The 24,632-nt window shown below is 47.8% G+C and overlaps 2 protein-coding genes across 5 annotated transcripts in view; one reads left to right on the forward strand and one right to left on the reverse strand.

Moving 5' to 3' along the window:
- The first annotated feature begins 1,745 nt into the window (after positions 1-1,745).
- LOC139052509 (estradiol 17-beta-dehydrogenase 8-like) lies at positions 1,746-13,040 on the forward strand. Its single transcript, XM_070529627.1, has 4 exons — positions 1,746-1,853; positions 8,765-8,837; positions 10,667-10,866; positions 12,395-13,040. Exons 1-4 carry the CDS (start codon positions 1,746-1,748, stop codon positions 12,791-12,793), a joined length of 780 nt encoding a protein of 259 aa, XP_070385728.1. The 3' UTR covers positions 12,794-13,040.
- Positions 3,233-24,632, reverse strand: part of LOC139052528 (uncharacterized) — a 330,782-nt gene continuing 309,382 nt past the window's right edge. For 3 of the 4 annotated variants that reach the window (XM_070529643.1, XM_070529644.1, XM_070529641.1), the window contains one exon: positions 3,233-3,390. The gene's annotated coding sequence lies outside the window, so the exon portion shown is untranslated. Of the gene's footprint in view, positions 3,391-6,242; positions 6,730-24,632 lie in introns of those variants that run through there. The other variant, XM_070529642.1, reaches the window with a different exon arrangement.

Genomic DNA, 24,632 nt, shown 5'->3' on the forward strand with positions numbered 1-24,632 from the left:
GGGAAGGTTAATGTCACCGAAGAGAAAAATTCTTTCAGCCGGACAAGCCCTAACGACGTAAGTTATGCTGTTTCGCAGGCTAACAAACAACACACATGGGTCAGGAGGGCGATAACAGCAACCTAACAATACTTTTTCAAAACGAGTCATGCACGAAACCGAGACAATTTCTATGTTAGTGTCGGAATCAATTATATAAGATGCTACCGTCTTTCTAACGCCAACAAGTACTCCTCCACCTCGTTTACTAGTGCGATCACATCGGTAAATATTATACGCGGTATGTATGGGACTTATTTCATTGTCTGAAATGTCACAATGGAGCCATGCTTCCGTGAAGGTGTTAATGTCAGAACCTGTATCGTCTAAGAAAGAAGAGACTTGATCGACCTTGCGCACAAGGCTTCGAATATTAGTAAATGATATTGATAGTGACGGTATAATCCGAGGTTGTGGTGCCTGCTCGCGCTCATGTGTTCTAGTACTAAGTTTCAGCTATCTGCTCAGCTGCACTAGTGTGCTAGTGACGCCGGCTTACACGTCGTTGCGTCATCTAGCGCCTTCTGCTGAAGCTGAGCTGGAAATACTTTTTTATCGCTTTCGCGAATTCGATCAGTTTTCTTCTTGCTTCTCATGTAGCTGGGGAGAAGTCTTCTCGCATTGAAAACCGCGGCACTTTAGCTTTCGCGGAGCTGACAAGATGCGTTCTTTATCCTTATAAAAGATCAACTTCGCTATAATGGGTTTCTTTTTGTTATCGGTGGGCTTGCCTAATCTATGCACCCTATCGACGTGCGTGCTTCATAGCCTTAAGTGACGTTTTTCAGCACAGAAATCAACAATTTTCTGCTCAGACGAAGCCGAGTCCTCTTTTTCGTCGTCCGCTATGTTAAAAAAGAGCAGGTTTGAGCGTCGCATTCTATTCTCAGTGTCATTGCACCATGCAGAAATTGTGACCAGTCGATCAGATACCCCTCGAAGCATATGAGAACCTGCTGTTGTAACAGCCGAGCTTCCGGATGCGGGAGTGTCGACTAGCGCGTCGATCTTGGTGTTCAGCAGCTTCATTTCACCTTCAGCGGCCTCCTGTTTTTGTGTCGAAATTTTTAGGTCAGCGAGTAGTGTCACCTGCTCGTTTCCTAGCTTTTGAAACTTGTTTACAACTGCCGTATTACTGGCTTTGACACTAGCTAGTTCAGAAAGCAAGTGTGAGTGCGCTTCTTCTAATTTCTTAATAGCCTCTAGTGCAGCAGCAAAAGATTCTTCTTTAGCCTTAGTCATTGGTCCAGGATTTGTTTCAACGTCTCCCGAAAGCATCAGTGTTATTGCAGACAAGGCATAGCAAATTTCACACGCAAGAGCCAAGAACTGCTTCAACGCATCATTCAGGTCTCGTGGGCACGACACCACCTACAAGTAATAATTACTAGATTTACCGCAAGCAGCACCTTTCAGGTGCTGCTTGACCTGAAAACTAACCTGAAACTGACCTGAAAAGGCAACGGACGTAAGCCTGCCATTCCGGAACTGGTGTCGTGCCCATGTGAAGCGGCTGCTAGCGGACGATTATGAAGGCAGCGGGTTGCGTCCATCGTAGTCCTGCTGGATCCATATTGCCAGATGAGCTGGCTGGCTGTATCCAAGCTTAGCGTCCTGCGCAACCATGGCAGCCATGCTGGAAGCGAATCCTGTAAGCACACGAGGCCTAGCCCGAGCACGGCGCTCGAGGGCGACGGGCAGCGTCGATGACTTCCACGCGGCCTGAGATGCACCTCCGCTACTCGAACCCACCGATCTTCGAGCCCCTCATGAGCGGACCCACCAACGATCCGCCCGAAACGCAAGACATGGACGTATGTCCATGTATGTATGTTTCGTATGTTTACGGACGCTAAGAAATAGCGTTTTCAAACATGGCTCCCGCTTCAGAGTGAATTCTCGTGATGGCTACGCTCCGACTCGCGTTGGTCGCCAGTAACTGTTGTAGTGAACTTTCGCGTTCTCTAAACTCACCTGAAAGGTTAGTTATGATAGCAAAGCGCGTCCATTTTCTGAGAGCGTTCTGGCATTCTGGCGCCAACAAGACGCGTCCGCATAGCAACAGCAGGATGGTTGCTAGTGGATCGTCTTGGCTTGGATACACTTGGGACGAGCCACCAGACGGCGCCCTTTTTTATAACGTCTTCCTTAAGTTTGCGTTCCCGTACGGTAACCTAAATGTCTTGAAAGGAAGCGCACCGTAAGTCCCGCAAAGGTGATTACGTTTAACGTGCATAAGGCGACAAACGCTATTCTAAAACTGTCTATTATCAGCTGAAATCCACTGTAAGCTGAAAATCATCTGAAATATGATCAGATGTGCTCAACGATTGTGAAAAAGGGGGCTCTATTTTCTTGCATGTTCGCCGACGGGATTGAATCGGCTACCCCTCATTGATCCCCCCGATCCACGGACGAAAGGAAATGGAGGAAGCATGGCGCAACGCGATTGAAGCCAAGCCTGTCGGCCCAATACGTGATTGCACATCAAAGTGCGCGATTCGTTTTAGTGTTCGCGCTCTGCAGGCAGAACCGCGGCAGGACAGCCGAACAAGCGTGCACGGAATAAAAACTACTGGCATAGCTATTCGGAACCAAACGTCTCAAAAAATTTCGATTCATAATCACTGATCTCGGCGGAAGAGGTCACGTGTTGGATCACGACTGAGCAAAGGGCCTGGCTTCAAAAAGCGTTCCCTTGCCAAGGCTGGCGGCGCGACGTAACGCTCTCTCCTTTGTTCTTCCTCTATGCCCCCGATGGGTAGCGAGCGGCAAGCCATGAAAAATAGTTCCGAAACCCATTAGCTCCGTGGCTGGAAGAAGGTGCCGCTCAGCCGTATTCGTTGTGCCATTTCTATCGCTTTCAGCCCGCCACGTGCGTTTTACGCCCTGTAGTGTGAACGTTCCTTTACGCAATCACGGGGTTCCGAGAATACCGCCGTTGGCACTCTCGAGGAGAGAAACAAAGCCTGAATTTGAGAGATAGTCAGTGTTGATCTGACAGTAAAAGATACGGACGGAAGGAAAGTGGAGTTAACCATGCTCCTGCACGTTTTGCTGTCCTATACATCTGGTAAGGGAAGTAGGAAAGAGATGAGGTTGAGGGAGAGAGAAAGAAAGTCAGCTTGCGCACTGCCACATAGCAACGTTAACTGATGCAGTCACAGGCAGTCACATAGTCCAATGCCATCAAGAAGTGCACTAGAGCGTTTATTTCTTTGACAAATGTTCCGGGATCATTCCTTGCGAGAAAGGCTTATCTTCTAAGCGGCGGAGGCTCGTGCGTAGGTCATATTGCTGGCAGTTGAAGGATGACACTGGCACAGAAGATGCTCGACAGTTTTGTCACATCTGTAAGAATAGCATGCGACTGTGTTGACGTTTCTATTGAGGAGGGAATAAGCGTTATTAAACGTGACGCTGAAGCACAGGCCGCACAACATAAGTATTTCGTGATGGGGGCGTCCGAGTGGCAAGCGAAATCGCAAATAAGTATTCAGGGGGTACAGACGCAAGTTGCAATGAGTGCCGTTGACGACGAATAGGTTACTAGTGATGCCGCGCTGCATCGGTAATTTTTGGCTACGCACAGCATTCAGCCCAGCCGTATGACAATATTGGGGTAGATATAGTAAGTGCAAACTATTTAATACAAGAATACTCAACGAGATACATGTACGTGTTCCAAGTACAGTGAAGTGTCGGAGGTTGGGTTTCCTAGAAAATGTTCTGAGCGCCAATCGACCTCGGGCACGTTTTGCAGTCTCACACTTAGAATTCGTTTGTTAGTAAAGCGCACGTTCCCCACCAAATAATAATTCGCACCGTCCGTGTTTTGGATGATTGCACTTCTGCATATTGGACATGCCTCAAGTTATCAACTTGTTTTCTGATAAGCCCATGTGGCTGATTCATCGCATGCCTAAGCTTCGAGCGCCGATCCAAGCAAAAAGCACGGCTGCATGCCCTTGCGCAAGGTGCACATGATCCCGTGTTGTTTATTTCACAAGTTACTCATGGTGTACCTCACAATATTATGGTGTGGCCATGTTGTCAGCCGTGCTTTTTACCCATGTGTTGCTCTTTACGGCCAATTGGTCCTTCGGCGCCGTCGCGTGAGGCGAGATGCGTGTGACACAATAGACTGTCAGCGCACGGATCAGTGCTTTGCACTAGACAGCTGTCAATACCGGTGAGCCGTAACACTTAGTGCGTCGCGCTGTGACACTTGCATTCGTTTCATCTATGTCATTTGTTGGTGCTACATATGCGTGCTAGTATGCTGCTTAATCTTTTGTTCTATACAACACCCAGTGTTTCATTGCATATACGCAGTAGCATAAAATAAGAGCGTAGAGAAACTTTTAATAAAACGAAGATTTCATTTTTGCGATCCCACTGTGCATTTCTGTTCTGAGGAACGAAACACGAGACTATGTGCTAGGAATGGTATGTTCCCGAACTGCACCTTTGAAATACTGCAAAGGATATATCCGCAAAGAGCTCAGAAGAAGCCCGTGCTCCTGCGTTCTGGCAGGAGTAAGGGCACAACAATATATATTAGAGAGCGGTGAAAGTGGCGAATACCTGGGAAGAAAAAGAATACACGACACAGGTAGAAACGCCACTGTCAACGCGTAGCAGCTGCAGCTCTTGGCGTTTCAGTTTGCCGCCTCGTTTAGCGCCCAAGCCAAGTTATCCAACGCAAGCCAACACAATTAAAGGTGCGGAAGCTGTACCAACATTTCGCGCTGCGTGTGTGTCAGAGGTTAACCCTGCACGTTGAGTGGAGGTTACTAGTGTGTAAGTTGGACCGTTAAAGGGACCGCTTAGTAATAGGAGCGTTACGGACCTGCCTCCTGGACCATCGAGAGCTCCTTCTGATGCACCGGCCAATGCAGCCGTCCGGAAGGGCACCAAAGCAGCGAACTGGTCGGGGGATGAGAAACTAGAGTTGGTTGGTTTAGTTGGCGATCACCGCAAGTTGATGTTTAATAGGTCCAGTAGCACTATCACAAATAGAATGAGGAAACAGGCGCAGGAAAAGATAACTGAGAATCCAAACGCAAGGCACAAACGGGTGCCTCACTCAACCTTGGAGATGAAGAGACAGTGGCCGAACCTCGTGCAGAAGGCCTAGAAGATGGGGTCATTTGCATGGAAGCGCCATCAGCAGACAGGTAGGTAGAGGCTGCCCAATTTCAATTTATAGAAAAAGCATAACTTGCATTCTTCCTGCAGTACAGTGTGCCCAAATTAGTTGTCTGCGTACTACATACGTGTCTAGTATGGTTTTTGGAGACTATTGCCCTGCGCTACGTTATGTGGCGCAAGGGCTGACAAATAGCAATGTTTGAGCTAACTATGCATGATATTAGCTTTATGTCGTTCTGGGAAGCAAAAAAGGAAAACAGCGCTTAAATGTAATGCAGGACAAGTTGGTAAAAAAACCGTATTGTCATGGCAGTAAGCCTAATCTTCCAGAATTGTAGACGTTGTCTTAATATAATCCTCATGAAAACAACGAAATAGGTGCGTCTTTTTGTGCATCTTATGTCCGAATCTGAGCAATCCAGCTCAATTAATTCCATTGTGGTATCTGTCACAAACTTTTTTTTTTTCAAAATTGTTAAAGTCTCAATATAGTGCGATATGACGTTGTATGGGCCGTAACCATGAATCGTTATGAGGCACGTCGTAGTAGGGCCCTCCGATTAAATTTTGGCCAGCTGGGGCTCTTTAACATGAACCAATTGCAAGGCACACGGGTGCTTTCTCTTTGGCGTGTGTGTTTTCTTTACTGTGCTTGTAATTTTTGCTGTTTTTCGCTAAGTATGTGTACCAACTCTGGAAAGTGTCAACCTTGTTTATTGTGACAGAATACACACTGCACATAAACAGGAAGCTAAAGAAAGCATGAACATCTGTACAACCTGCAAGCAATAAACACAGCGTTAGCGCACAAAACAGCATACAAACACTGACCAAACTGTGGGGTGCCTTTTCGTGTTCGCCGCTGAAACAGCAGCCCGTGCTCTAGGTTTAGAAGAACAAGCTGATCACTTTTCTCGAATAATAACAAACGCGGAGTACTTTTGAGGATTCAACGCATTTATTCGAACAGATGTTAAAAATATGTCGCTCAGACAAGGTAACATGCGAACGCAATCCACGAAATAAATTTAGTCTGCTTCATTAAATAGACAAGGACAATGACTTCGCAGCCACCTTATCGCTTAGATAAGCAATATTTCTGTTCGTCGGTTTTTTACCTCCAGTTCTCACTTCAGTGCATTCTTCCGCACTTCTGTTTACGATAACAGCAGTGATGGCGAGGAACACCGGTCAAGTGGCATGCCGGACTGTTCAACCGCAAGCTCTGAAGGCACAGAAATCTAAAGTTGGGACGACGAAGAACAATCGGCAGCTTCACCACCGCTGACCTTCTCCCCATATTTCAGTCCCTTGCAAAAGACAGAAGAATTGTCGCCACCAAGGCACTCCTTTCCGCAGCAGTGGCACGACATCCTTGAAGTGCCCCAATCATAGTCATCCCAGGAAGATTTTAATCACAGTGAGCAAGGCTCACATCACCAGTCACAGCAGCACTCAGAAGAGCTACAGGAGCCGGTGGAACGACAGGTTCTTCGGCGAAGACCGCCCCAAGGAGAGCGGCAGGGACAGCAGGAGCTACGAAACAAAGAAATAACCAACCCAATGATGCACCAACCATCACAACCAGGGCGACAGCGACCAGTGATGAGAGGAAGAGGAAACCGCAGCACGGAAGACCGGCGTGCTGGGGTTTGAGCTAGCGCTCGCTCTAAATGAGAAAAATGTTCAGGCGTAAGCTGAGCAGCTCCGAGCACGTCAGGAGGCTCTCAAGAAAACAACAGAAGCAACAGAAGCTGTCATTAACTTGATAGCGCTCACGAAAGATGAAGTTGGAGAACACAGGGAGGCAAGCATGACGCTAAGTAAATATTACAAAGAAGGTCTTGAAATGCGAAAAACTAAACCTTAAGGCTGAATCGGAAATTCCAAAATATATATCAAAAACAAAAGATCGAGATGGGCATAAAAGAAGAAAGGATGCCTGCTGATTAGTAAGTGGCATTGCACATACAATAATAGCAGTCTAGTAGAAGCGTATATATAGGCTTATAAACGCTGAATCACCTCGCACGTTTATTGGTACATATTCAATGACGTCATTTATAACTCATCTGCTAGGGCGCCAGTTACAAATGTAAAGTGTAACCAGTAAATAAAAGTATTAATGTTTTATTTTGGCGAATCAGTATACACAGGACAGTGCAATCTTAACTATGTTTGGTTAGCTTGGGTAGTAATATAAATTCAAGATAACATGGCCGCCGCAATGCATTTCTATGCGAACACCTGCTTTTCGGCCAGCAAGCGCTAAACCAATGCGATTTGTTATGTATCATGCATTGCGAAAGATGCATTTCACTTTATTCCGATGAATTGCTCCGGCACGGCAGTGCGTGCTGATATGAATCATGATGTCATTGATATCCCTTAATCATGTCTATTGTACTAGCAACTGATTTTATAAACGTATTCGTGTATTCCTACTTATATTTCAGTATACTGCAAGTACCAGTGTTGTTTTTCTTACTTTTGCATTATCGTTGCTGTCAAGTGTAAGCTACCGCGCATAACGACAGCACACGATGAGTCAGGAATAATATCAATTGGAGAGTTATTAAAGCAAAGTTGAACATGAACTATACATACATTACTTAAAATGTTGCTGCACGACCCAACCACGTAGCACGATGCCATCATCATCATCCATGACACAAGGATCTACTTGAAATTGAGGCCACAGGACACCATTGGGTTCTTGAATATAGATGTATTGTTTCGCGACGTTACGTAGCATACATCACACGGTGATGATGGAGCGACAGTGACGTGGAGCCATCCTCAGTTGCCCATTCCGACAGTGTAATCGCCGCTTTAGCTAGCCTATTGTTCTAAAGGAAGTAAAATTCAAGAATTAGTCCTTAGAAGCTAAAAGATATCCTTAGAAAACAACGCTGCCTTTTGAATATACAAAAAAGAAGGAAACATGCACAGCCATGCAGATTCTTTCATAAAATGTTGAAGGTTACAAACACGTCTAAGCACTCCCGAGTAGGAAACCTCACTGTTTGCAGTATGCAGTAAAGAATGGAAAGAATGAAAAGGGAGGTATTCGTAATATATATTTGAAGATTGCCACCCGTATTATAGCATAGCAGATGATGTGGGAAATAAACGTGCAATTTTAAATTTCATTATCGCGTATGTCCCTGATGTAACATAAATAACGACTGTTACTGTTCTGCCAAACGCTACCTCGTAAACTGCGAGTTTAATTCACGAGGCTGCCGCTATTTCTGGCGAATGTTCCATTATTCAATTAAACCTTCTTCGCTACATGGTGTGTTATATTTAATTGGTTATAACAAATTTAAAATTGCTTATATTTAATCGCGCCGATATCATCGAACTACCAATGTAAAACAAGCTGCAAATGAGTAGGCATACTGACGTACACAGAACGCACCTTTCCACCACTGCCCTTGTGCCATGCGCGCCATTGAACTGCTCCTTTGCTAACGTGTCTGGAGTGTGGAACGGTGTCATTACCTATGGTTTGGCGGGGTATCTACTGTCCCCAAGAAGCAAAGTGCTGATTTTTTTCTCTGTGAAGTGGCGAAATAACCCACTTTCCGAGACCATCCGGGAATCGTGGACACTGCCTGGCCACTTGGCGACCACGTCAAGTATGTTGCATCTAGCTTCCACGACTATATGCACGTTTTTGGAATGATAGAAGTGCCTATTGACGTACACATACTCGTGATCACTAGGTGCTTCAATACGAACGTGTGTGCCATCGATTGTTCCTACGACTCCCGGCAATCGAGCCAGTTGCTCAAACTCCTCTTGAATGGTAGCCACTTCATCTTCTTTGGCTCAGCTGGGCAGACAGAAGGCACAATGTATGAATGGTGTGTGATGGTATTTGTGGGTACTAAGAAGGTAAGAAAAGCTGCGTTTGTGATGGCACGTAAACAACGGTGCTCTTCGTCTTTTTTTCATTGTTCTTTCCGTTAAACAACGCATTCGTCACGGTTGATCATTAACTATGGCGTTATACTGCAAAACACAAACTCATGCCACAGCTGCCACATTCCGATGAGAGCGTAATTCAAAACGGTTGTGCAACGTGCTTTCGGTACGCGTTAAGAACCTCAACATAAAGAAAATTATTCCTCAACTCTCCACAACGCGTTATCTTAAAACCCACAGTGCTGTTTCAGGAAGCCCAATTCTTGCTTTCTTCTTTAACAGCAACCGCAACAACGCCACAGCACGCATTCATTAGCAAGGCTATCACAGCAGCGCTTGCAGAGGCCAAAGCGTCACATGGACAGCGTAATTACCGCATGTTACCCGCGCAAGTGAATATTGCGCACTAGTGTCACCGCCACGGCTGAATTAATGAACACGTGTAGCACAGGACGCATATGCATGCAATACTGCGGCACCTAGCACTGCATTACTTCACAATGCCAAGCGCAAATACTATTTATACTAGACAGTGCAGCAAGTCTAAATACACACAAATGCCAGGCAAGCACACTTTGTGGTAGACACAGCAGATACTACGCTTCGTTGGCCACAGAGAACGAACGCATACTGCGTTAAGTCACGCAAGTGCTCGTTTCATCATTGCGCTCGTGGACGATACCTTTTTCGCATCCGTCACAAATAAGAGGCCGCGTTCAGAATTTATTTGCTGGCATGCATGTAAGAACAGGTTTTCAAGGATACTGGCGCAATGACGGTGTGCTCACATTCTGGTATCATTCAAGCAATGCTTAGCTTACCACATGAATCTTTTTGCACGCCTCGTCACGGCATTGGCTACGCGACGCGCAATTCTCGAAGCTGTGGACTCATGAACGCCGATATCATCATCTGCTGTGATTAATAATTTTCTAGTTGCAAAAAACAAGAGGGCCACGTCGACTTGAAGCAGTGGTGGCACGGCCATGCTTCGACGGATCCGGGGCTCCAAGTCCTTACGCAGCTCTTCTGTGATACGTATGATACCGTCACGCCCGAAGCGGTATCGCCTGCGCAGCTCGTCCTCAGTCAGATCGTTCAAAGGGCTTGTTCGATCGCGAAACACGCGCTGTTGCGAAAGCGTCTGTTTGGTATACAATTGATACAGCCAAGCTTCGCGCACCCCACCTTGGCAGGCCATGTTGAAATGAATGGTTTGGTTCTAATTGTCTGTAGATTTCCTTCAAGTTCTGCAACTTCTTCTTTGCGTGTCCCCAGCAGAAGGGAAGACAAGGAGTTGTCTAGGGAACATTTAAGAACACCCTCTTAAATTCGGTATTGTTTGCGTTAATAAATGTTCGTGCAAACCACCTCTGATTTCTATCGTGACAATGGCTTGGTTCATGAAAAACCTAAATAGAAATGATAGGCTCGCATGTTTCTTCTGAAAAATGTATTGCGGGAAATATATGCGCATGTTAGCATACGCAATGCGCCTGGGCTATGCGCGACTTGTGTACCTCGTTTCTTGCAACGACAGGTTGCATCGATCACCGCGCCATGCAAGTGGACGTTGGGGACGCAGCGTCGATAGAGCGCCTATTTGATGCCGTGAAGACGTTCAGCCCAGTGACAGCCAATATTGTGGTCAACTGCGTCGGATATGTGGACTTAGAGAGACCGATGGCTGTCGAGCTGAGCGAAGACAGCTTCGACAGCACGGTTCGGGTGAATTTCAAGGTGAGCCTCCAAGCTCGCGACTCGCTCAAGGAGTAACCACGATTGTTTGGTGACTTTGGCATTCTGCTGCTGAGCTAAAGTAACGGATGTGATTCCCCTTCACGGTAGCCCGATTGATATGAAGATGGGATCTGAAAACTCCCGTTTGCTGAAATTTTGGCAGATTAACAATACGAACCACTGACTAGATCACACAACTGGCATACACTTGGTCATAGCCATTAAAACTGCATGACTGGTGTGAGCCCAGAAAACCCGGAGGGGATTTATTTTTCTATATTTATAGGGTTCAACGTCCAAATGCACCACTAAAACAATGAGTGATTCTGTCCATTCAGTACAGGAGTCAGTATTCTAACAAGCGTTTGTGCATGTTGCTCCCACCGAAAGGGGGCTGCGACCTCGACCTCTTCAGCAGAACGCTATAGCCACTGAGCCACCAAGGTGGTCAGATCAGTAGGTGCTGTGCGGCCCAACTCCCCAGTAATTAATTCTTGTCGATGCCATAATGTGGAACTCTGCTGTCGGCTCGATTGCGTAGTGCAGGCCCTTTATTTCCTCCTGGGGTTGTGCCTTTGCGCCGTACTTAAAATCTGCGCTGTGATGTAGCCATAAATTGTGTTATTAAATTCTCGCTCTGGACTTGTGTGGTCCGGAATCAAACCACAAAATTATTATGAATGCCCTGGACCACAAATGATGGGTGACCTGAAGAGGAAAAGCTCCATGGTCGCATCATTGGTGACGCTGGAGTAGTAAACGAGCATGTTTATTTAGAACTAATGACTGATGCCATAGAAGAACAACACCTGCGCGAGCACAGTATGTCGGGTGGATTAGGGAGACAAGTTCAAGTCAACAACATAAGCTTACAACGATATGCTTGAATACAAGACTATATATTGACTGTATTTTACCAATAAACAAACTGTCAGCAATAAGGAGGCTAAATCAGAAAGTTGAAAGTAAAACTGCGAACCAGTCAATGAATAATGGCAAAAAAGTAACAGGTGGCACATGACGCAATATAGAGGTAACGTAATAAAACAGGGATCGCATGCGAGTACGTGTGTGTGTGTGTGTGTGTGTGTGTGTGTGTGTGTGTGTGTGTGCGTGTGTGATGGTGTGTGTGTGTGTTTGTGTGTGTGTGTGTGCATGTGTGTGCAGGCTTGAGCAGGGGAAAGACGTTAGGCAGAGATATTAATGAGCTGAATGCTTCCGGTTTTTTACCCTGCGCGGAGGTGCGTGAAGTGCGTTAGATGGAGCAATAGGCGTTCAAGTTGATACTAAGAGCATCAATTTGTGCTTCGTGTATGTGGTGTAATACGTAGAACATATAACCGGTGGTTTGTCGGAGTCAATGGATGCCACAGCAAGGGAACCGATGTCTCGAGCAGCAGAATCATTAGATCGAGTGACATGATTGAGGCAAATGTCGTCGAAAAGAATTGCAGATCTGTGGACTAGTCGATCGTCCTGCATTGGACCTAAATACATGAAGATAATGATCACCATGATATTGTCGCAGGGCCCGTTCCTGGTCAGCCGAGCTGCCGCGCGTGCCATGCTACAAGCCGGGGTCACCGATGGAGCGATTGTCAACGTGTCGAGCCGTGCCGCTAACGATGCCATGCCGCGCATGTCGGTATACGCTGCCTGCAAAGCCGCGATCGTGTCTTTCACGCGCTGTATGGCGGCGGAGCTAGCTTCGCGGGGTATCCGTTGCAATTGCGTGATGCCTGGACTGACGGATTCGCCGCCCGTGCTCAGTATGGACGTCCAATTGCGCAACACCCTGTGTGCAAGCATCCCCCTCGGTCGACCAGCCACGACCCGAGAAATTGCAGAAGTCGTCGTGTTCCTCTGCTCCGAGGAGAGCTCGTACGTGGTGGGTGCCGCTTGGGTGGTGGCCGGAGGGAAGCAGTAGACTAGCCACAAGCAAGAGTCCCCTGGGATGTTGATATAAGGGCTCTTCTAGCTCAATCCACTATGGATCTGCAATAGGATGTACTAGTGCAATCTGGACAGATCAAGCTCACATAGGCGATATTGTTCGCAATTACCTTTTTTTAAACGCCCGACATAGTAGGATTAGCCGGCGCGTTTAGGAGGCACCATCTACTCCTCGTCGCTTTGCAAAAAAGTAGCGAAATTTGTATTAAAATGCCGTGCAACAGTATCAGAAGAACAGTCAGCCAGCAATATCACAAAGGAGTTTCATTCTGTACACGAGTCACGCACAGAAGGTGAACATGTGTGCAGTTGCATATGTAAACACATGCGCTGTGTATTTTTGAGAACAAATAAAGAAGTTAATTTCCTTAAAAGAGTGCACAGATCATAAGTATACCCATCCATAACATACTAAATAAACCATTGTCATACGTACAAGCATAGACTTACATCGTACATGTACATTTCCGTGGGCACTAAAATTTAATATAGTTATCGGACACTGGTGTTTGCCAAATAAATTTTGAAAGCGACAAGCTTTTTTCTTTCCTGAAGTTACGCTGTTGGATATACGCCAAGTGTTTTTTTTTTTGTTTAGAGTGAATAGTCATCCATCTAATAGAATTATATTTGCCTTGAAATTTCGTCTTGAAGTTTCGTTCGTTGGACCCTCGAAAAGGAGGTCGTGCACATGTTCGTCTGGTTGGCGACACGAGCACTGCGGACTAGGGTGACATTTAATCCTGTACCAAAAGGGCAGCGTGTATGGTGTGGCAAATCGCAGGCGTTGCATTAATGTGATTTTTTTTTATCTCAGCTTTGGTGGAATTGACAGTTTGATACATGGGTGCATAGACGATAGTTTGGACGTTTTGAACTGTTGATTACACCAAGTGTCTTTCCCAGACGACCGGATAACTTACTCAGGAGGAGGCGGACTTGACAACGTGAAAGTGGAAGGTTTATTCTACCCTCGTTATTGTACGCCCAATTCGCAGCTGCATCCGCGGCAGTGTTTCTAGGAATATTGAAGTGACCTTGGTATCCAATGACACGCTATGACGTGATTCATCGCAATTGCATTGTGCGAGCTCTTTCAGCGTTTCATACAGTAAATATGTATTTAGGAACTTAATTATTGCCTATGCTTTTCAGTGCGGTGAGTGCGGCTTGAGAAGCAATAAAAAATACACAGTTTGGTACATTATCTATGATGCTACGAATCGCAACGCCGATAGTATAGCAAAAGGTTTAGTGACTCTGCAAGGTGCCATTCGGGATTGTTTGCTGTAATGACAAATATGGTATGACGAATGCTGACGCAGATGAAATATTACGGCACGATCCGTCTCTATACACGTGGGTATGGTGACAATATAGGGTTAAAGTCAGGTGTAGTGCCCGTTATTGCGCGGCTATCACAGGGGCGGCTATCAAACCTCTCTTAGGTATTATTCCATCAAACGATATTTCAATTTTTGGTGATGTCAGCATCCAATCAGGATAAGTGTTATCCGCTTCGTATAACTTAAAGCTAGGCACTAATGTGTTATTTCCTGCACAACATCTTGAATGTTGCTTTTGTACCTTTCCCTGAGGGCCTGGCACAGTAGATGCTTCACATGTTGCGTGAAAATGCGCTAAGGGTGTCGACAAGTTTCTACCGTACGCATAATTAGAAATTGCAGATAACGAGCTTCAGCCTTGCCTAGAGGACTCGATGTTGCATGGGGGACGCTTAGACCTCTCTCCAATAAACGCTGAACATATTCAGCTTTTCTGGAGATGTACCAAAGAGCGCCCCAAGCGGCCGCGGCATGGAGCTAGCGCGTTTTCGATGCAACGAACAGGTTTTTTGCGAATAACTAAAGCTGCCGGTCGATTACTGAAAAAATGAAGGTGACAGACATGCTGTCGAAGACAACCTACACGAGTTAAGTGCAGTGATCCCGCTCGGGCAAGCAAGAATTTTGTTCCCATAGTAGTTAAAGATTCAGCAATGGAAGCCTATGGAAACGACAAAAATTTGTACTCGATTTAAAACAAATTATGGGGTTTTACGGGCCAAAACCACTTTCTGATAATGAGACACGGCGTAGTGGAGGACTCTGGGAATTTTGACCACCTGGGGTTTCTTTAACGTGCGCCTAAATCTAAGTGCACGAGTGCTTCCGCATTTCGCCCCCGCCAAAATGCGGCCGCCGTGGCCGGGATTCGGTCCCGCAACCGCGTGCTCAGCAGCCCAACACCATAGCCACTGAGCAACCACGGCGGGTGTACTCGATTTTCGAGACAAAAGCGGTAGCTGTGATAAAACTACGGCGTCTATCGCAATAGTTGCTGCAGCGTATGTATTCCGCAGACTCAACTTTCGATTGATGCCCATCTCTGCTCTCTACACACGGCGTAAAACTTTTTCCAAAAAGCCATTTCTGAAACACTCTAATGCAAGTTTACGTGGTATATAAAAACCCAAGCGTATCACTCACGGAGACGTGGGAAGCAGTGGCCCAGTCGTTTAATCGCTCGCACCTTTCATTCCGCGTCATGCTGGCAGCGGTTCGATGCCATGCTACGTGATAGATTTTTTTTTTAACACCACGTAGAACTGTGTTCGAAAGTATTTCCCCAAATGGCCGGAACACAAAACTCAGGATTTGGTTTCAGCTATGGTTTTTTTCAGGAGGGCTCTTCAAATATTATGTTTTCCATTTTTAATAAAACGTAAGAATGGGTTACTTATTTGTTAAGTCATCGCTCTTATTATCGCATTTTATTCCTTGGACAACATAACATCAAGCATGCGCATGTCTTTATGTTATGTTAAAAAAAATACCCTCGTGCCTTGCAGCATCGACATAATCAGGAATCCAGGACATTGCACCTTCACCACCGTGTGGAACTTCACGGCAGCGCGCATGCGTAACTGAATGGGCAAAATTTTAAACAATTTTATGTCTATATAATAGCCGAGTATCAGCATGTTTGAACTGTCTGCGAGAAATGGGTAGTCGTTCGTAACAGCTTATGTACTTATGACATTTAGTCGGAACATTGGTGTTGCGTTAAGCACTGTTTTGGTTGGGGATGGACAGTTGTGTCACACGACAGAAGCAAATGGCCTTGCCCCTCTCAGCAGAGGGTACATTGACTTGAAAAAGCGCGAAATTTAAACTCTAAAGCGATTTATTACAGCTGGAGCTTTGAACGGTAATTGCACAGCGAGTGTCATTCAGTGTGTCTACACGCGCATGTTTTTGTCAGACAACGGGGAAGGAGAGGGAGTGTATATAGGCGCACGCACCTTGTGCGTACGTGCATGTGTACTTGTATTTACGTGTGCGTGTGTGTTTCTGTCTCAGTATTTGAATATGCGTGCGCACAAGTACGTGTATGCATGTGCGAGCATACGTGTGTTTGTGTGGGCGAGGAGTTCCGTGTGCGTGCATGTGTTCATTTTTGTGCCTGTTTGCAGGCGTGGGCGCGTGTAATTATGAACGCGGGCGAGCATGTGTCGTATCTCTGTGTGCGCGAACATGCGTGCACGTGCGCATTCATGCGTACATTAGTGTGCGTGTGTACATGCGTGGGCACGTGTAAATGTAGTACGGGCGAGCATGTGCCGTATCTCTGTGTTTGCGGTTGTGTGAGTGTGCGCGAACGCGCGTGCGTGCGTGCGCACATTTTTGTGCGTGTGTGCATGCGTGGGCACGTGTAAATGTGAATGCAGGCTAGCATGTGTCGTATCTGTGTGTGTGTGTGTGCGAGTTTGTGTCAGTATGCGCGAACGTGCGTGCGTACGTGCGTACATTGTTGTGCGTGTGTGCATGCGTGAGCACGCGTAAATATGAAAGCGGGCGAGCATGTGTCGTATCTCTGTGTGTGTTCCTTTGTGTGAGTGTGTGCGAACGTGCGTGCGTGCGCACATTTGCGTGTGTTTGCATGCGTGGGAACGTGTAAATGTGAATGCGGGTGAGCATGTGTCGAATCTCTGTGCGCGTGTTTGTGTGTGTGTGTGCGCGAACGTACAAGCGTGTGTGGGTACATTTTTGTGCATGTATGCATCCATAAGTACGTGTAAATGTGGATGCGGGCGAGCATGTGTCGTATGTCTGTGTGTGTTCGTGAGTGTGCACAAACGTACACACGTACACAGGAAGCACCTCAGCGCTACAGTAGATCACATAAGGTCGAGAACATTGTGCACGCTCCTTGTTAGATATCGGAGAGTTGGTGCCAAAAGGCATGGTTTTGTGACATCATCAGCAATAAAAACAGTGGCCTGGGGGAAATCATTGGGTTCATTTTCACTTTTTACAGCGATGCTATATTCAACCGTCCAAGAAAATTTTTGCGTTATCGTTGTAAGGAAAAAACAACTTCCCATACGTGGGCCGATCCCGAAGCTAGTGGAATGCCTGGCCAACCCGCAGCATAGGTGAAGCAGGTGCTAAGCACTCCCCATACGTGGGCCGATCCCGTAGATTGCGCAATGCCGGGCCGACGCGCGGCGGAGGTGCAGCTCACTGCACACATGCACAAATTCACTGGTCATCCTTCTTCACAGAGTGGAAGGGCACTGAGTTTTCTGCAACATATTGATCAGCACGGACATGTACATTAGAACGAAAAGTACTGAAATATTAAGATGAAGGTTTTGCTGCATATTGTCACGCGGTAGTGACGGTTGAGGACACAGTAAGAAAACTGTGAATGGCGAAACTAACTTTATTGGGCGAAACTGTGCCCAGCAAAACAGGCTACACTCAATGCTTAACGAAAACAACGAACACAGTTGGCGATCGTCGAAAACCTCATCAGCAAGTCAACGCGTCGGCTTTTATAGATCAGTTGACGAATGTTCCAGAGTAATCGCTGAGACCCGCCTGCCTTCCACAAAGTTCTACGCCATTCGCGCCGCGCATACATGCAATCAGATTACACAACGTTCTGCGACAACAGACAGCGGATGGAAGCATCAATAACACTCTAGAAACTTCCGATACATGTACACGCATCCTGCGCTGAGCGATAACATTTCTTAGACGGTAAAAGCGCTGCACCCGTAAAAGATAAACGAGTTCACGTGTCAATTCCACCCTCACAAAAGGCATCGTCCCGATGCTACAAACATAACAGGAGGTGAAAAAAAACGACACTTGTTAAGGAAACCAACAAAACTACAAAGAAACAAAGTCTAAAATTACAGTCCAAAGAAAAAGAATTCCTAAGTTGAGCTAGCGACGTTCGCAAAGTTCATTAGCGCTGGTGGTACGGCTTCAGTCGCGCAACATGAACTACTTCAGGTCGTGAGCGGCGCCACTGTGATAGCGAAATGCCCTCTGGCACGACCTCACAGTCGATCGCACCAATGCGTCGGATTTTCTTGTATGGTCCGAAATAGCGGCGTAAAAGCTTCTCGCTCAGTCATCGTCGGCGTATAGGGCTCCAAACCCAAACGCGGTCGCCGGGCTGGTACTTGACGTAGCGTCGTCGAAGGTTGTATTGTCGGCTCTCGGTCCTCTGCTGGTTCTTGACTCGCAGGCGGGCGAGCTGTCGGGCTTCCTCGGTGCGCTGGAGATAGGTGGCGACGTCAAAATTCTCTTCGTCGCAAACGTGCGGCAGCATGGCGTCGAGAGTAGTCGTCGGATTCCTGCTGTAAACCAGCTTGAACGGCATGATCTGTGTTGTTTTTTGCACCACCGCGTTGTAAGCAAAGGTTATGTACAGCAGGACGCCATCCCATGTCACGTGTTCGTCGTCGACGTATACATTGCTAGCATGTCGGCGAGGGTCTTGTTCAGACGCTCCGTGAGACCATTCGTCAGCGGGTGCTAGGCAGTTGTCCTCCTGTGGCTTGTCTGGCTCTATTGCCGAATGGCTTGGGTGAGCTCTGCTCTAAAGGCCGTTCCTTTGTCGGTGATGAGGACTTCTGGGGCACCATGTCACAGCAGGATGTTCTCGACGAAAAATTTCGCCACTTCGGCTGCGCTGCCTTTCAATAGAGTTTTAGTTTCAGTGAAGCGGGGCGAGATAGTCTGTCCCCACGACGATCCACTTATTTCCGGATGTTGACGCCGGAAATGGCCCCAACAAATCCATCCAGATCTTCTGAAATGGTGGGCAAGGAGGTTTGATCGGCTGTAGTAATTCTGCTGGCCTTGTCGGTGGTGTCTTGCGTGGCTGACAGTCTTGGCATGCCTTTACGTAACGGGCGACGTCGGTGGTCTGACGCGGCCAGTAATACCTTTCCTGTACCCTCGACAGCATTCGGGAGAGTCCGAGGTGGCCAGCGGTTGGATCGTCATGTAGGGCGTGTGGTACTTCTGGACGCAGCGCTGACGAAACAACAAGAAGGTAGCTGTCGCGGACTGGGGAGAAGTCCTTCTTTCCGAGCAGGTTGTTTTGCAACGTGAACGAAGACAATCCACGCTTAAATGCCCTAGAGACTACGTCGGTGTTCCCTTCCAAATACTCGACGAGGCCTTTTAGTTCCGTGTCTGCTCGTTGCTGTTTAGTGAAGTCTTCCGCGCTTATTATTCCGAGGAAGGCGTCGTCGTCCTTGTCGGTCTGCGGCGTGGGTCGATGGGGGCACGTGATAGGCAGTCGGCGTCAGAGTGGTTTCGTCCGGACTTGTAGATTGCCGTGACGTCATATTCTTGCAGTCTGAGGCTCCACCTCGCCAGTCGTCATGAAGGGTCCTTTAAGTTAGCTAGCCAACACAACGCCTGATGGCCGCTGACGACTTTCAATGGCCTGCCATATAGGTAAGGGCTGAATTACGCTGTAGCCCAAGTGATGGCGAGGCATTCCTTTTCAGTCGTAGAATAATTGCTTTCCGCTTTTGACAGCGACCGGCTAGCATAAGGTATTACCCGTTCATAGCCGTCTTTCTTCTGGACTAGGATGGCACCGAGGCCTAAGCTACTGGCGTCAGGGTGGATTTCGGTATCGGCGTCTTCGTCGAAATGTGGAAGTACCGGCGGCGACTTGAAGTTCTTAAAGTTCTTGAAATGCGTCGGCCTGCGGCGTTTGCCACTTGAACTCGACTTTAAATTTGGTGAGATGCGTTAGCGGCTCAGCGATGCGTGAAAAGTCCATGACAAATCGCCTGTCCTAGGCACACATGCCAAGGAATCTATGCACTGCCTTCTTGTCCATGGGCTGCGGGAACTTTGCGATGGCAGCTGTCTTCTGTGGGTCGGGGCGTACTCCGGATTTGCTGATGACGTGGCCTAGGAATAGAAGTTCATCGTAAGCGAAGCGGCATCTTTCTGGCTTCAGAGTGAGCCCTGATGATTTGATGCCCTCTAATAGTGTCGCAAGCCACCTAAGGTGGTCGCCGAAATTTCCGGTGAGGACAATGACATCATCCAAGAAAAGAAGACACATCTGCCACTTCAATCCTGCTAACATTGTGTCCATGGCGCACTGAAACGTTGCAGGCGCCGAGCGCAGTCCGAATGGCATAACCTTGAACTCGTAGAGGCCGTCTGGCGTGATGAAGGCGGTCTTTTTGCGATCTCTCTCGTCGACTTCTATTTGCCAGTAGCCAGACTTGAGGTCCATTGAGTAGAAGTATTTAGCGTTGCAGAGCCGATCCAGTGTGTCGTCTATCCGTAGTAAGGGGTATACGTCCTTCTTCGTGATCTTATTCAGTCGACGACAATCGCTTCCGCTTTCCCTCCCTGGAGTCGAGCGATCCCTCCTGCGACGCAAATTGCACGGTCCAGCAGTAGGCGTTGGTCACCCTCGATGACGCCTTCTACGTCAGCAGGTGTTTTGGTGCCGACGGAAATGACAATGCCGGAGCGGGGCGGGATGCTGACTTGATTTTCGAGCACGCTCAAGGAACGGTGGCTACGAGAGCTCTCCGGCAGTATCGCTTGATCTTCCGACAGGGTTATCGACTTCGACTTCAGGTCGATGACTACGCCGTGTGGTTTAGGAAGTCCATGCCGAGAATGACGTCGCGTGAACATTGCTGGAGGATAACGAAGGTCGCAGGGTAAGTCCTGTCATGAACGGTAATTCTTGCCCTGCAGGTGCCCTCCAGCCATCCGAATTTGAGGGCCTTCCAATGCAGTCTTAACTTTCTTCAACTGGGTGGCGATGGGCTCACACATGACGGAGTAATCGGCTCGTGTGTCTACTAAGGCGGTGACTGCATGGCCGTCGAGAAGCACGTCGAGGTCGGTGGTACTTTGTCTTGCGTTACAGTTAGGTCTTGGCTTCGGATCAAGGCTGCGTCGCTTTGACTTGTGGCTGGTCAGGTTGCCTTTCGTCGGCGCATTCTTTGCTTCCGGACTTGGTCGGGACGGCGGCATTTCGTTGTTATGTCGTCGATGTAGTCTCTTTGGCGTCTTCGTCGGCGGTGGAGGATCTTCGTCAGTTCAACGAACAGCAACCGCACCTCTATCGGTTGCTGCTTTTAGTTTTCCGGATATGGGCTTGCAGAGCGGCCCCGGGCTGGGCCAGTGTACGGTCGGCGCTGCGGCGACAGGTAGCGGCCTGGTGTTGGGGAACGGGACGGTCGTCGAGGGCTCCACTGAGTGGCGGTGAGGTAGTTGGCAATATCGCGAAATTATTCGCGAAGCTGTGGTCTCGGCGAGTTAACGGCCAACCCTCGGAGTGCCATCTCCCGGTATGGGCATCGACGGTAGATGTGACCCGCTTCTCCGCAGTGGTAGCACAACGGACGGGGGTCGGGGGCGCGCCAAACTTCAGTCTTCCTTGTAGTGCTGCCTGGGGTGACGGGTTGGCGTGCTGGCGGCGGGGGTGGTGGCGGACGATGGAACTGTGTCGTCACTGGGCCTTGCCGTGGTCGCGGAGGGGGAACGTGACGGCGGGCTGCAGCGGCGTATGTCATCGCATGCGGCTGAGGCTGCGGCAGTTCAGGGGCTCCGTACCATTGAGGCGAAAAGTTCCGCCTTTACAACACGGACTTTCTTTTCCTCGGACATTTCCGCATCGGCGTGGCGGAACAGACGGCTCATCTCCTCAGAGAAGGTCACGATGGGCTCACTAGGCAGCTGCACTCGGGTTTCTAGTAGTGCATGCGCTCGTCCTCGGCGTACGACGCTTGTGAATGTCTGAAGGAAGCCGCTTCGGATCAGGTCCCTCGTCGTTAAGGTGGCTACTCGCTTCTCGAACCACGTCCTGGCGGCGTCTTCCAATGCGAAAAAGACATGTCGAAGTTTGTCGTCGCTGTTGCAGCTGTTAAATTCAGCGAATGCTCTCATACGTCTCAAGCCAGGTTTCCGGGTCCTCGAATGTTGAACCGCGAAACTCCGAGGCTCCCTGGGCTGCTGCAGCAAGATGGGGGGCGCTGGGGCTGCCATTGGAGTTGACTTCGCGACTATCTTCCTGGTCGTCTCAGACAAACGTCCGTGCTCCGGGGGCAGTCCTTACAGCCTGCGGCTACCACGCTGTTTCTTGGCGACGTTGGTGTTGTCTTCCGCGTATGGGCTGTGGTCACGGCTTTGTGGGGGCGTCGGGTACATGAACGCAAAGCACCTCCATCGGATGCCACGTGGTAGAAACGGTACAGGACACAACAAGAAACGTGTGAATGGCGAAACTAACTTGATTGGGCGAACATGCGCCCAGAAAAACAGGCTACACTCAATGCTCAACGAAAACGGCGAACGCAGTCGGCGATCGTCGAAAATCTGATCAGGGAGTCAAGCTCGTCGGCTGTTGTAGATCAGTCGCCGAATGTTCCAGAGTGATCGCTGAGAGCCACGTGCCTTCCACAAAGTTCTACGCCATTCGCGTCGCGCATGCATACAATCAGATTACACAAGGTCCAGCGACAACAGACAGCGGATAGAAGCATCGATAACATTCTAGAAACTTCCGATACAAGTAGACGCGTCCTGCGCTGAGCGATAACATTTCTTAGACGGTAAAAGTGCACACCTGTAAAAGATTGAGTTCACATGTCAATATATTTTTGCTGTCTAATGGTACGATATAAAAAAAAGATGTTCTGATTTTGTGACAAATAATGCTGACATACGTAGCGCCACGTGAAATATGACCTCCGACAGAGTACCCGCGGTTGAACTGTCTCCTAAACTACAGGCCTACATTGAACCACGAAATGCTAGTTTCATATATACCAGCAATTGGAAAGTGTTCAGCTCTTCAATTTTTGGTATTTCATCGCCACTGTGCCCTCTGGAGGGCCCATTTTGCCACGAGAACCATGTTGCAGCTAAATTGAAAGCAACTGTACACTATTTTTTTTTTTAGGAGATGGGGTTGAGTTTTCTTTAGCGTCGAACCACTGCTCCAGACTTATCGGTTAGCTCAAGACGCGCCTGCGTGTGTTTCTAATATCCAGTATGTTGTCATGGGTTCAATAGCGAGAGTGCTATCTTATCAGATTGCGCGCGTGAAGCGAATGCTGGCGTATATTCTGCATCACATTTGAGGACCCGAGATTGCGCTGCAATGTACGAGCATTCCAATTTGATCAACCGATGCAAGCTCGCCGTATAACGAGTTACATTCGTGACTCACTCCTTTGGGACTGCCTTTTTGTTCACATGACTACAACGTGACAGTATAGACGTGCTACATCTTCATTGATTGAATTCTGGAAAATGGATTCGAACTTTCGTTGCGTGTGCGTTGACAGATTTAGCGCAACATTTTATTTTGTGGAACCTATTTTTTGATTTAGGAGGCGTTGAGAGACAGATACCTTTCATTAAGAGGAGGTCTTGATAATAGAGAAAATTTAAATACTTATATGTATGCTCTCACCTCATGGTAAGAAATTTCAATAAAATATCCTTATGATAATTAAAAGTCTATCGGCTCGAAAACGTTTCATCTGAGTTCCCCTTTTGCATGGTGATACTGACCTGAGGGTAGTTCGTATAGCGGGCCCTTGAGATATGTCCAACCATCAAACAAAGGGTGATTCTGCATATTTCATTTCAGAAAGGCGTATTACCTTGCTGCCCTTTACTTCGGTTCGCAAACAAGCATAAGACCGAAGTGCTGCGTGAAGAGCATCATTAGTCCAAACGCAAGAGCTACCGTAACTCATCTCGCCTATATCGCTGTCATTCAGGCTTCGGTAAGACAGTATATCTTAAATCAACGGATCATGAATCCGAAAACAGCGTTCCGCGACCAGCCCAGCTAGGTTTCTTCCATTCGGTACTTCGTCATATAGGGGCTAATACTAGCTCATGGAGCAGAGCGCTGAGTGTGGAATTGGCAGAGAAGGTGATCTATGCTGTCTCGTCGCCCACGAAAATCGCACGACGCGCTGTTGGCTATTTCTAGATAATTTTATATGCACGTCCAACCATTTGCTACACAGCAACATTGTTTTGCGTCCACGTGGGAGGCAGGGGGGCTATGGAGATGAAGACACGCTATTTTCGGCCACAAGTTAGGAATGAATGAATGAAGGAATGAATGAATCCTTTCATTTATTGATAAAAAGGAGGAGCAAACATTGGCAGAAGCAGGTCTCAGCAATGTGGGAAAAGAGCGGGGGCAAAAAGAGAAAAAACTTTGGTCCGGGTGGCAGCCGCAGTCGCATTTCAGGATCGAGAAAGTAGAGGCGAGCGTTGGTGAAACCAATTGAATTCTAGTGTAGATGTGTGATGGGGCAAGTAAATGATTGGAGTCACCGCCGAGCATCCGTTCTTTGCGGTAGTATGAGCGCCCCCCGTTCTCCCCGTTCTTGGTAATTAACGTTTACGGAAAACCAATCTTGGCAATTACTTAGTCATCGGCCATACCTCGGCACGTATTCCTTTGTGGCAGGGTCTGTGGATAATAACTAC

This window comes from Dermacentor albipictus, unplaced genomic scaffold, assembly GCF_038994185.2.
Source record: "Dermacentor albipictus isolate Rhodes 1998 colony unplaced genomic scaffold, USDA_Dalb.pri_finalv2 scaffold_26, whole genome shotgun sequence".
NCBI classification, from domain to species: Eukaryota; Metazoa; Arthropoda; class Arachnida; order Ixodida; family Ixodidae; genus Dermacentor; species Dermacentor albipictus.